General features: G+C 33.9%; 1 protein-coding gene across 2 annotated transcripts; it reads left to right on the top strand.

The window, feature by feature from the left end:
- Window positions 1–5,765: 5,765 nt before the first annotated feature.
- Window positions 5,766–11,862, top strand: LOC133869535 (probable LL-diaminopimelate aminotransferase, chloroplastic). Of its 2 annotated transcripts, none has more exons than XM_062306594.1 (10): window positions 5,766–5,890; window positions 6,005–6,030; window positions 6,339–6,415; window positions 6,634–6,750; window positions 8,599–8,661; window positions 9,257–9,361; window positions 9,482–9,532; window positions 9,648–9,968; window positions 10,153–10,359; window positions 11,436–11,862. In XM_062306594.1, the coding sequence occupies exons 1-10, from the start codon at window positions 5,814–5,816 to the stop codon at window positions 11,727–11,729; spliced, it is 1,338 nt and encodes a 445-aa protein (XP_062162578.1). In that variant the 5' UTR covers window positions 5,766–5,813; the 3' UTR covers window positions 11,730–11,862. The 2 variants fall into 2 exon arrangements, with proteins under 2 accessions (XP_062162578.1, XP_062162650.1); XM_062306666.1 differs by having other exon boundaries at window positions 6,348–6,415; window positions 11,436–11,861.
- Window positions 11,863–12,371: the final 509 nt, after the last annotated feature.

The following is a 12,371-nucleotide window of genomic DNA, read 5'->3' as shown; positions in this document are numbered from 1 at the left end:
GACTATGAAAGTGATTTAACCACATCTTGATTATTTCGAGGGTGGTTGAGCTACCCTAGTTCAGTCACTCCCAAATTACTAATAGGGATGGGTAGTTTAACCACTCCCAAATTGGTAAGGCGGTCGGAGGTGGCTGAACCATCTCCTTATGACTAAAGGATGGTTGGGTCATTCCTCAAGATTTTTTTTTTTTTCTTAAATGTTTATATATATTAAAAAAAAATTTATGGATAATTTGGACAATTCAAGAAGAAAAAAAGAGAGTCATGTGCACGTCATGTGTGTGACATTTCCATCTATTTTAATGTCATATTCTAACGGAGGATATAACTTATAAAGGAGTGGTAATTAGAGGGTGATAAGTGTTACTTTTTTAAGTTTAATTATGTGGTATTTTGAGTGCCAAAAGGATTGTAGTTTGGGGAATTGAGTACATTTTCCCATATTAATAACTCTATATATTGTCATGCTTAGTTTTTGCCTGATTAAAACTTGGAAAATTGTATGTGAAAGAGTAACCCATTTTGTAGAGCAATTTGATCCTATAGGGAGTTTTTGCTCTTAATTAAAAAGATGGCTTTCTAGGAGCATTTCTCTTCAAGCTATTTTATAGCTAGGCGACTTGTGTGAATTATAAAATGGATTATCCCATGTGAGACCCATAAAATAATTAGTTAAAACCTAGATAGTCTTAACCGTAAATAATGGAAACTATACATACTTTATTCAAATTAACATTCCATTAGGGGATAACTTCACTTATAACCTTTGAATATTTACTTCATTTGAAAAAAGGTATTTAAACTTTAAAATGTCTTAATTTATGGTATCAATTTTCAGAAAGTTTCAATCTCAGTCATCCGTTAGAATTTTTCGTTAAATTCTATCAAAATTTTCAAAATAGCACTGTATTTATTTTTTAAGAAAAAAAAATTATAAATTTTTTTAAAGATTCAGGCATGAGTATTTTTGTAAATTCTGTTAAATTCTAACTAACACCTAAATCGTAGGTTTTTTTTTTAAGAAAAAAAAAGGATGAGTATTTTGAAAATTTTGACAGGATTTAATGAAAAATTCTAACAGATGACTGTGATTGAAACTTTCTGAAAAATAGATATCCTAAATTGAAACGTTTTAAAGTTTAGGTACATTCTTTTAATTAAAAGGATGAAAATTTAGGGGTTATAATTGTAAGTATTTTTTCTAGACATTCAAAAATGACAATCAATCCCCTCAAACTATGCGTGCGCGAAGCACGTTTAAGTACTTACCCATTTCGCCGCATAAGATGTTATGATTTTAGTATGGATTTTTTTTTTTTTTTTGGTCTTGTAATGATGCCACATGAATGGATAAAATGCAATATTCCACGTATACTAATTAATATGACATAAGAACCTTAATTATTAGCTCGAGCAGATCGGTTGAGGAAGACACATGCTAAGCAGTTGAAGTCACATGGTACATAGTACAAGGCAACATATATAGCTAGATCGAGATTGAATATGTTCAATATATATCATCTGTAACTAGAGATTAAAAAGAGAAAATATCAACCGATTGAAACTAACTATCACATCACATTAGCTTGTTCATATATGTTTTTTTTTTAATCAAAGGAATGATAAAGTTCTGGGTTAAATACATATTTACCCCATGTGCTTTACAAACTTTATTTTTTGCTCCCTCAGTTTTGTTTTGTATCACGGAAATGGTACCTCCGTCCAATTTTCCGTTCAAAACTAACGTCCAGCCACGTCATCCTACAGGTGTCGGCGTACATGCGCGACACCTGTCCCCGTGGCACACCTCAGCACTGACGTGGCTACCATTTTTTTTTTATTATTTTAATGATTTCTTATATATAATAATAATAATAATAATAATAATAATATATAAAAAATAAAATAAAAAAATATGGGGTGGTTGCCACCCCCATTTTGGCCAAGGGAGTGGCTAAGCCACCTTCAAGGTACCATTTCTGATACTTATTCAAACCACAGGAGGCACATCATGAAATTTATAAAACCACAGGGGTATATATGGGAAAAAAAATTGTGTTTAAGTAACAAACATTTAGTCATTTTTTGGGTTATATCAATTGGCCACGCATATAATTTTGTGTTTCCAATTGTTACACATGACTGATTGTGTTTTGTTTTGTCTTTTCTTTTTTTGAAGGGTTCAATTTTTGTCAACATGTTATTTTGATACACGACAGGCATATATGTTACTTTTTGTTCAAAACAGGCATACCAAATATACCAAATATTATTTGTGTATAGAGTACCATTTATGATATAATTACAAAACTAAAGTACCATTTCTGGTACTTATTAAAACAACATAGGGCACATCATGAAAAGAAAAAAACCTTAAAATTAAAATCCATAATATTTTTTTTCCAATATATACCCCTGTGGTTTTATACATTTCATGATGTGCCCCATGTGGTTTTAATAAGTATCAGAAATGGTACTTTAGTTTTGTAATTATATCATAAATGGTACTTTATACACAAATAGTATTTGGTATATTTGGTATGCCTGTTTTAAACAAAAAGTAACATGTATACCTGTTGTGTATCAAAATAACATATTGACAAGAATTGAACCCTTAAAAAAAAAAAAAAAAGACAAAACAAAATACAATCAGTCATGTGTAACAATTGGAAACACAAAATTATATGCGTGACCAATTGATATAACCCAAAAAATGACTAAATGTTTGTTACTTAAACACAATTTTTTTTCCCATATATACCCCTGTGGTTTTATAAATTTCATGATGTGCCTCCTGTGGTTTGAATAAGTATCAGAAATGGTACCTTGAGGGTGGCTTAGCCACCCCCTAGGCCAAAATGGGGGTGGCAGCCACCCCAAATTTTTTTTTTTTTTTTTTTTTTTTTTTTTTTTTTTTTTTTTTTTAAATATATTATATATATTATTATTATTATAAGAAATCATTAAAATAATAATAAAAAAATGGTACCCACATCAGCGTTGACGTGTGCCACGGGGACAAGTGTCGCGCATGTACGTCGACACCTGTAGGATGACGTGGTTAGACGTTAGTTTTGGACGGAGGTACCATTTCCGTCTTTTCCCATACCACAAGTACCAATTTTGGTATAAAACAAAACTGAAGGGACAAAAAATAAAGTTCATAAAGTACCGGGATGTCTAGCCTATTTAACCCTAAAGTTTTAGGTTTTTGTAATCTCGGTAGAACAAGACTGAAAGTCGTTTGAACTAGAAGGAATCTTCACGTGCAAGTAACATATATAGCACACACGGAAAAAGAACGAACGACTGAGATCAAATTTGAAGAATCTCATTCGATAGAGCCATGATCTCGTTTGAACAAGAAATTTGAAAACCAATTTATATATGGAAACTAGCTGATTGTATTCGAAGGGACTTTTTCCAAAATCAAATTCAAATAAAGATTAATTAGATCAAATTAAGGATATTAAGTGAAAACTGAGATTTTTGTCAACACAGTGCTGATGATCGATCGATCGGTTCAATTCGCAAGATGTAACAACAAGATCAAAGATCTAGCTACTTGGATTTCACACAGTGATTATCAGGGTAATTCTATCTTTACATAATATAATATTAAGGTTACTTTAGACTTTTTATTTAATCAATCAGATGGGAAGATAATTATGACATTTCAATGTCTGATGCGGGGTGTAATGGGTAGTTTAGGTCAAAATTGTTCAATGGTCACATATAGGTTAAATGGAGAATCTTCCACATAATTTAACAGAAAATGTTTTTTTTTTTTTTTGAGAAAACAGAAAATGTTAATACACGGGTAGGTGGTGTGTAGTTTAATTAAGAGAATCATTAATTGTCAATTATTCTTAAAAAAAAAAAAAAAAAATCATTAATTGTCATTTTTTAAAGTTTTGAGGGTAATTGTAAATAGACAAATGCTATTTTATATTCTTTTAGCATTCTCTCAACATACTCAATTGACGTGGTATGTTCAATCTACTGTGGATCAATTTTAATTAAAAAGAAAAAAAAAAAAAGAAAAAAGATAGATTGAGCATGTCACGTCAGTTGAGTATATATGCTGAAAAAATGATAAGTATATTTTCCCTATAAATTACAAAGGAAAAAAAATGCAAGATCAGTTATTGTAGTTTACCTTATTTGCAATTAATTAGCTCCATGTGGCATCAAAATGAACTAAGAAGTCCATAATGTATACCAATTTTTTTTTTTTTACTCTTATGGTCAAATAATTATGTCTACTGACTTAACAGATTCTGTTAGTTTGATATTGACTTAAATAAGACATGTGCCATAATTTTATTGGCTTTGACGTTTATACTATTGAAATCTGTTAATTAATTAGTTACAACCTAAAATAATTAATTAATTGCTTAAAATCTAAACAATCTCTCCTGCAACGTGCAAAGGATCTCTTCAAAAGAAGAGTATGAGGCTTTGACAAGTTGAACAGATCGATTTTTTTACTTGAAAATACTCAATAGTCTATAGTCTAATATAAAATAAATTAATAGCAAGGCAAATGCAGTTTTTTAATTGATGAATGATATTATTTTGCATTAATTTGGTTCGTGGCTGTCCATGCATCTGTATTAATTGGCACCTTTCATTAGTGTTGAAAACATTTTGTTTAATCGTGATACCTGAAAAATTTTGGTCAGAAGTCATCAAACGAAAAACAAAAAACAAAACAGGTCGACTTTAGGCTCAAAATCATTTTCTATTCATTTGAACGTTGAAATCGCGTCCAGAAACGTTGAACCCCTTCAAAAATTCAAGGAAGCGTGCATGCTGACAGTTTCTAATGGGTTTTGGGGTCTGGTTCTAATGCATCTTGTGTATTATTTTCAACTATATAATGTAGGAACATAACATGCATTATATATATTTATTTATGGATCTGTACGTTGACTCCTTAAAAAATTTGTTCTTCTTTTGTTCCCTGGCGATCGATTACTATTTAATTATACCTACAATATTAGTTTACACCATAAATGTAGTTTCCTGAGAAATTGTGGTTAAAGTATGTTGAAGTTTCATTCAAGAGAACTAGCAGAGAAGTAATGATCACTTGCTTTTTAGAAGCTTAACTCGAATACTTTTTTTTTAGTTTGTGGTGGGGCGTCGCGTAAAGTCATCATCATTTGGAAATTATATATGTAAGGCCCAATCCATCCGGCCAAATGCACCACGACTTCTTTGGCAGCCAATCAGCACGTGGCCAAATAATTTTTCTTTTTGTTTGCATTCAATTTAGCCTCCCTCAGTCGCATTATTGGTTTTTATAATAATATGACAACTTTCTTTGAAAGTTGTACGTGGGACTTCTCTTCTTGGAGGCTTGGTCAGTGACAGTATATAGATATGGACTTGAAAAAGGTGGGATAGGTTCAGAGAAAAGACCTTGTATTAATCTTTTCCACGCCAAAAGGGTACGTATACATGGGGTGGTTGTGTGGAAAGTAACTTTTCGCGGCAGCTCATTGGAACAAACCGTCCATTGAATGTCATGGTCCAGGAAGATGTTGAGAAAAGAGGAAACCTAGTGCACTGCTGCCTTAATCTTCCACATTTGTTTGTTTCTTGGAACTACCTAAGAAAATTCTGTTTCATATCCACAACTGAAAATTGTCACAGGTTGCACATGGATTGCTTTCAGGAACATTTCGTGGTGTGTTTGACACCCTCGACTTTATATATATATACACACCTTCGTTCATGCAATAGCTATCTCGATCTCTATTCAGAAAAAAGTGTAGAGGGGTTTGATATTGAAACAGCTAGAATATGCTCTACTCTCAACTGTCATCACGCATTTGCGTACCTTCTGCAGTTTCATTACAACCTAGAACAACTTGGACCAGGTTGTTGCTAAAGACTACCTTAGATAAATGTTATCGTCTGATCACTTATAACTTTTCTGTTTATGGTACTGATCATTTAGCTCCATTCTTGTTTCCTGGGTGCATGATTTACAGTTCAAACTTCAGCAATGAGAAGAGTGGTAAGTTACTGCGCGCATTAATGCAACTGCCTAAAGCCCTACTCAAATGTTCTCAATATATATAAATCTCACTAGCTCTTCTACTAACTCAATCGGGGAAGGCCTTGGACTTTGTGGCATCCCTTTAAGTCTAAGGTTCAAATCCCGTTCCGATCCGTGTGAAGCTAGCTAGAACGCCTTAAAATATTTGCCCTTCAAGGGCGGTACACGAAATAAGTAAATAAATGGATCTGCTGTCTTATTTAAGCAGCGGCAGAATTTTGCAGACTATAAAATGGATGAGACTAACTTATATGCAATGTAATGAGGTATGACAGGTCATTGCACAAGTGTCCCACGCAATGCCAATATGGAGAAACTGCGAAGTGGATATTTGTTTCCCGAGGTCAGCGGCTTCTGAATCTTCCACTGTCATGTTTTTTTTTTTTGACAACTTTTGTTTCTTTGTTCTTATGCAATCTGTCTCATTCATGGTGAATATATATATCCTCCTGGCTGGTTGGAATTGTTTCGATCGTTAATGGTCATTTGTTTGCCTTTCAATTCGGTTATTGCTAATTAATTTAATCTTACGATATACCTTAATTATGGTAACTTAAGCAGATATCAAGGCATGAGTTGGAACACAATCAGAAGTGTCCGCATGCAAGGTTGATAAGACTTGGCATTGGTGATACCACAGAGCCTATACCGGACATCATAACATCTGCTATGGCGGAGGTAGATTTGTGGCTTTCAAATGTTATATATATATATATATATATCTTTTTCCTTTTCTTTTCTTTTTTTGGTTGGCTAAGCAAGATTTATAATTAGAAGATTTTCCTGAAATATATTGTGCCATGGTTTTAATATCTTAATTTGGTAATTATTTTTTGTGTAGAAAGATATATCTATATATATATATTATACAGTTCACTGCATGTGTACTTCTATGTGTAGTGGTTGAAGTACCGCGATTTATGCATGTCATCATCAGTTTCCATGTCCGGTACCACTAAAAGTCCAACTTGTGGGACAGAACTTGTGGCTGTATGTCTTTTCTCGATTGGTCTAGTGTTTTCAACCTATAATTAAGTTGAATCGTAGAGAATTGGATAGAAAAGGAGGAGTTGAACTGTTGGGAGAAAGGAACTCATAGCTAGCGGCCAAAAAGGCTAGGTTGCATTCACCTTGAAAATCATTAGCGATAATATGAGAGCATCTCCAACAGTAATAATAATTATTCTAAATATGTATATAAAAGGTTGCTTTCACCTTGAAAATAATTAGCGATAATCTGAGAGCATCTCTAACAGTACTAGTAGTTATTTTAACTATATATATATATATATATATATATCCTATTTTAGTTATTATTTTTTTAATATAAATTTCAACAGATTATCTATCTCACTCTATTTTTTTTAAATATTATTTTTTAATGATTTTTTTTTTTTTTTTTTTTTTTTTTTTTTTTTTGTGAAAGTTAGGGAGAGGAAGAGATCTGTTGCTGGAGATGCGCGGAAAGAATAATAATATTAATAAAAAAAAAAAGGCTAAAATGTACTACAGTAAACGTTCATATAAAAGTTTGCTGTAGCAAAATGGATAAAAATGCTCTATTTTAAAGCATCTGTTAAAGGGTTAAAGTGGCTCATAATAGCTATATTTAGTGAATAGCTATTATGAGCCATATAAAGGGTTTGCTGAAGATGCTATGAGACGTGTATCTCAGCATAATAGTTCGATCATAGAGCATGCATATCTTAAAAGAATTTTCAAAATTAGTAAATATATATATATATGGTTTAGAGTATTAATTTTGAAATTAAAAGGCTTAAAAGAGCCTTTGGAAGAAGAGAGTCTCATGTGAAAAAAAGATAAATAAATTAATATGTATTTATAAGGCTCAACTCACATCAAGCAATTGCTTTGGCAGTGGGGGTATGGTTGTATATAGGGCATTAGTAGTACCTTGATGGTGCACTTGACACTTCATTTTTTGACAATCATGATCATCATACGATTTAGTGATTTGATCTGAATCGTTGGATGCTTCTAATTGAGGTAGGTCCAACGGTTGGATTTACTTGACCGTTGGTAAAATCAAATATAAAATTAAATTAAGTATAATTTAACGGTTGAGATTAAGTAATCGTTACTAACAATTATGATCTATTCAAAATTCCCTCTTCTTCTATGTCTCTCAAAATTTTATATAATTTTTAAAATTCGAGTCTCACTCTCTTGTTAGAATAGAAACTCGATCTGAGGGTGTTCTTGTTTCGTTTCGTTTTGTTTTATTTTTGTGCAAAACACAACTAAACTACAAAAGTTTTTGGGCTCTATTGTATCTTGGAGAAGTGTTTGCTGTAATTCGGTGCATACCAATTCATCAGAATTGATGGACACAAATAATTTCTTAAGAAAAATGACTCAGTAACACACCTTAAGATCATTTAATTTCCTGTTTTCAATTTCTGCACTAACAATCTGAATTTTTTTGGAAGGGCTTTCTTCAGCAAATCCCATAAATGATTAGTTCTGAAAACACTATAATATATGCTGTTTTCTTCTGTTTTGTAGCATGCACATGCTTTATCAACGGTTCAAGGTTATAGAGGGTATGGAGCTGAGCAAGGCAACATGGTACAGAACTGGCAATTTTAGTGCTTATTATGAATTCATTATTTTGGTTTGGTATATATTGCTACACTTTTATGGATACCGACTCAAAGGAGAGAAAAACAGAAGATCGAAAGGTCGCTTTGTTTGGTTAAAACCACAATATTGACCGTTCGAGTCTTCATTCAACTGATACACAGTTTTTACAGAGACGGAATTGCGTAAGCGGAGCTTACCCAACTGCCTATATTGAAGATTTGAAGGCTCGTTGTCATAATAAAAGAAATAAAACCAGAATTCTCTAGTACTTCACAAACAATTGGCAGTACATGTCATGTGGTTAATATTAAGTCTCTGTCGTCCAATCGAGTATTAAACAAAGTGAATTGCAAGAAGACAAACTCCGATCGATGTCTGGCTCAAAGAAAGCCTGCAGCCCTAAGTAAAGATTAGAAATATTTCATTGTAATTATAGGGTCAAAGATGTTAGAATATTGTTTAACACTGTATTCTGTGTATGTGGATTAATTAAGTGCATTCTTAATTATATGGGCTACTTCCACTTTTTTGTTTTCTCCTTTTCATATCCCAGTACCGAAACTGAATTTTCCTGCTGCAGGCATTAAGAAGGGCTATTGCAGAAACATTTTACAGAGATTTGGGTGTTAAAGAAAATGAAATTTTCGTATCAGATGGTGCACAATGTGACATTTCCCGTCTTCAGGTAAGAAATTAAAATCATTTTCTGTAGCAGATATATATCGTACTATCCAATTATTATTGTTAATTTAAAATGAAAAATATGTTATAAATCTTGATCAGTGCTTTCTTTCCTCCTTGGCAGATGCTTCTGGGTTCGAATGTCTCAGTGGCTGTTCAGGACCCATCTTATCCGGTAATTTTTCCTCCCCTTTTAACAAAAATCTCTGGTTTTTTGGTCACCTTACTGATCATGAACATGTTAAAGCATTTTCAAAATTAATATGTAAATATATATATTTATTACACAGGCTTACATAGATTCCAGTGTTATTGTTGGTCAAGCTGGCAAGTTCCAAGAGGAAACCGGGAAGTATGAGAATATTGTGTACATGAAATGCGGGCCTGAGAATAATTTCTTTCCAGACTTATCGTCTACTTCAAGAACAGACATCATTTTCTTTTGCTCTCCCAACAATCCAACTGGTTATGCCGCATCGAGGCAGCAGTTAAAGCAGCTTGTGGAGTTTGCCAAGGCAAATGGATCAATAATCATTTTCGACTCTGCCTATTCTACTTACATCTCAGATGAGAGCCCAAGATCAATCTTTGAAATTCCTGGAGCCAAAGAGGTTTGTCACCAAATCTCGACAACGTTTTTTAAATCCTGTGCCTTGCATGAATCAATGTTATGCTTTCATGACAGCTCTTGCACGCTGGACCGTTGAAAAAACTACGGCACGTTTTTTAAATCCTGTGACTTGCATGAATCATGTTGTGCCTTCATGACAGCTCTTGGTTCGTTCATGAATACAGGTTGCCATCGAGGTTTCGTCCTTCTCCAAATTTGCGGGGTTTACAGGAGTTCGCCTTGGTTGGACAGTGGTTCCTGAAGATCTCATGTACGCGAATGGATTTCCTGTCATGAAGGATTATGATCGCATTGTATGCACCTGTTTCAATGGTGCATCTAGTGTTGCTCAAGCTGGTGGACTGGCATGCCTTTCCGAAGAAGGTTACCGGGTTAGTTTTTACCGCCCTCTCTATTATTGCAATTACTGATTCTTAAAATATTTCTTCATAACATAGTTCCAGATTATGAATATATCCACTTAGATGGCTTTGGTTTGTGTCTTTGTGTCGTTGTACAAAGGGGCACAAGCGTCGTGTCATTACGGGTAGCAATTCTTGTTCGCATGTTGGGTATAGATTGTGTTGAAATATTGGTATAAGAGACTATCAGGTGTGTTTGACATTAAGATTTCGTAGATAAAAAATATGATTTTAAACCAAATTGTGAGAAGTGAATCGTTTTGAATTGTGAGTTGAAAACTTATAAAATCTTATTTTTCAAATCGCACGCAATGTGGTGCTTATTTGAAAAGACACAATTTTAAAATCTAAAATGCGATTTTATCAAACGCTTAACTATGATTTTAAAAATTATGTTTAGAAATTGCACTTTTTGAAATTTTAAACCCAAATTGACATAGGTTAATAATAGCCCGACCCATTTAATTAAACGGGTCAAACCCTTCAGCCCTAACCCGGTAATTTCGTATCGAGTTTACGGGTCGTGTAAAAATTATTAGCCTTAAATGTCGCGTGTCGAGTTCAGGTCGTGTCGAGCCATGGATACGTATAAGACTATATAAGTCAACAATAATTCGACCCATTTAACTAAACGGGTTAAACCCCTCAATTATAATTAACAAATTTCGTATTGGGTTCGTAACGAATTTACAAATCGTGTAAATAATTGTCTAACTCTAAATATCACGCGTCACATTACTGATTTGTCAATGAGACACAGGAAGCAAACCATTTTCCAATTAGATGGCTTTGGCTTATATTCTGTGCCGGTAGAGATTCGACACGACACAGGAAGCCAGCCATACTCTAATTAGATGGCTTTGGCTTGTGTCTGGTGCCAATTGCCCAATGCACAAAGGGGCCCAAGTGGGGGTGTCGTGCGTCCCATTACTGATGTGTGGACGAGACAGAACAAGCCATAACACACGACATCGATCTTTTGAATTGTCTTAGAATATTTTTGAGCTAAATAGTTTCCTTGTTGAAACTTTAATTTGTTTCTGCAGGCCTTAAGTGGCGTGGTTGATTACTACCGGGGCAACGCTGAAATAATTGTTGATACATTTTCGTCACTTGGGTTGAAGGTGAACGGAGGCAGAAACGCACCGTATGTGTGGGTGCGCTTTCCGGGTTATAGTTCTTGGGATATATTCAGGGAAATTCTTGACAAAACACACATCGTGACAGTCCCAGGTAGAGGATTTGGTCCCGGCGGCGAAGAGTATATCAGAGTCAGTGCATTTGGCCACAGAGAATGTATTTTGGAAGCTTCAAGGAGGCTGAAAAATCTTTACAAGTGAAAATCATTTCACCACTCCTTTTATGAGTTTAATTAAAAGGGTTTGATAACAAAATAAAATTACTGGAGTATTTTACTATTTTTCCCTAAAATTATGCTCTGGAAGAGCAATATCAGAATATTTCTATATATATGTGTGTGTGTGATTCTAATGAGCACCAGAACATTGTGATATGCCTACTGCCTAGCAACACACAATATTATTGAATCAATAGGAATGCTATAATTTTCATGCTCCAGGGAAAGGAAAATGCTGGTGTTCCCACCAGCATCCCACCAGACCCTAAGTGAAAAAACTGAAAATGAAATTATTAAATAAAAAAATAAAATCACTTAGGGTGTGGTGGAATGGGGTGGGATGCTGGTGAGAACACGAGCATCTCCCCATGGAAAGGGGGAAAAGAACATTTAAGGCTAAAATACTAAAATCACGAGACACGTGACATGGTGACTTCAGCTTGAAACATGGGTGTGTCATATCATTGTGATGTCTGACTAGGCTACAATAAACGAAATATGGACCACCATGATGGACCAAGACTAACGACCACGAGAGGACTAACAACCACCATTCAAATAGGGATTTGAGATTTTTGAATCTACGCGACTTGACTCGTAAATTTAATATAAAATTAATGAGTAA

Source organism: Alnus glutinosa, chromosome 1 (assembly GCF_958979055.1).
Source record: "Alnus glutinosa chromosome 1, dhAlnGlut1.1, whole genome shotgun sequence".
Taxonomy (NCBI): domain Eukaryota; kingdom Viridiplantae; phylum Streptophyta; class Magnoliopsida; order Fagales; family Betulaceae; genus Alnus; species Alnus glutinosa.
This window is presented reverse-complemented; position numbering and strand designations above follow the sequence as displayed.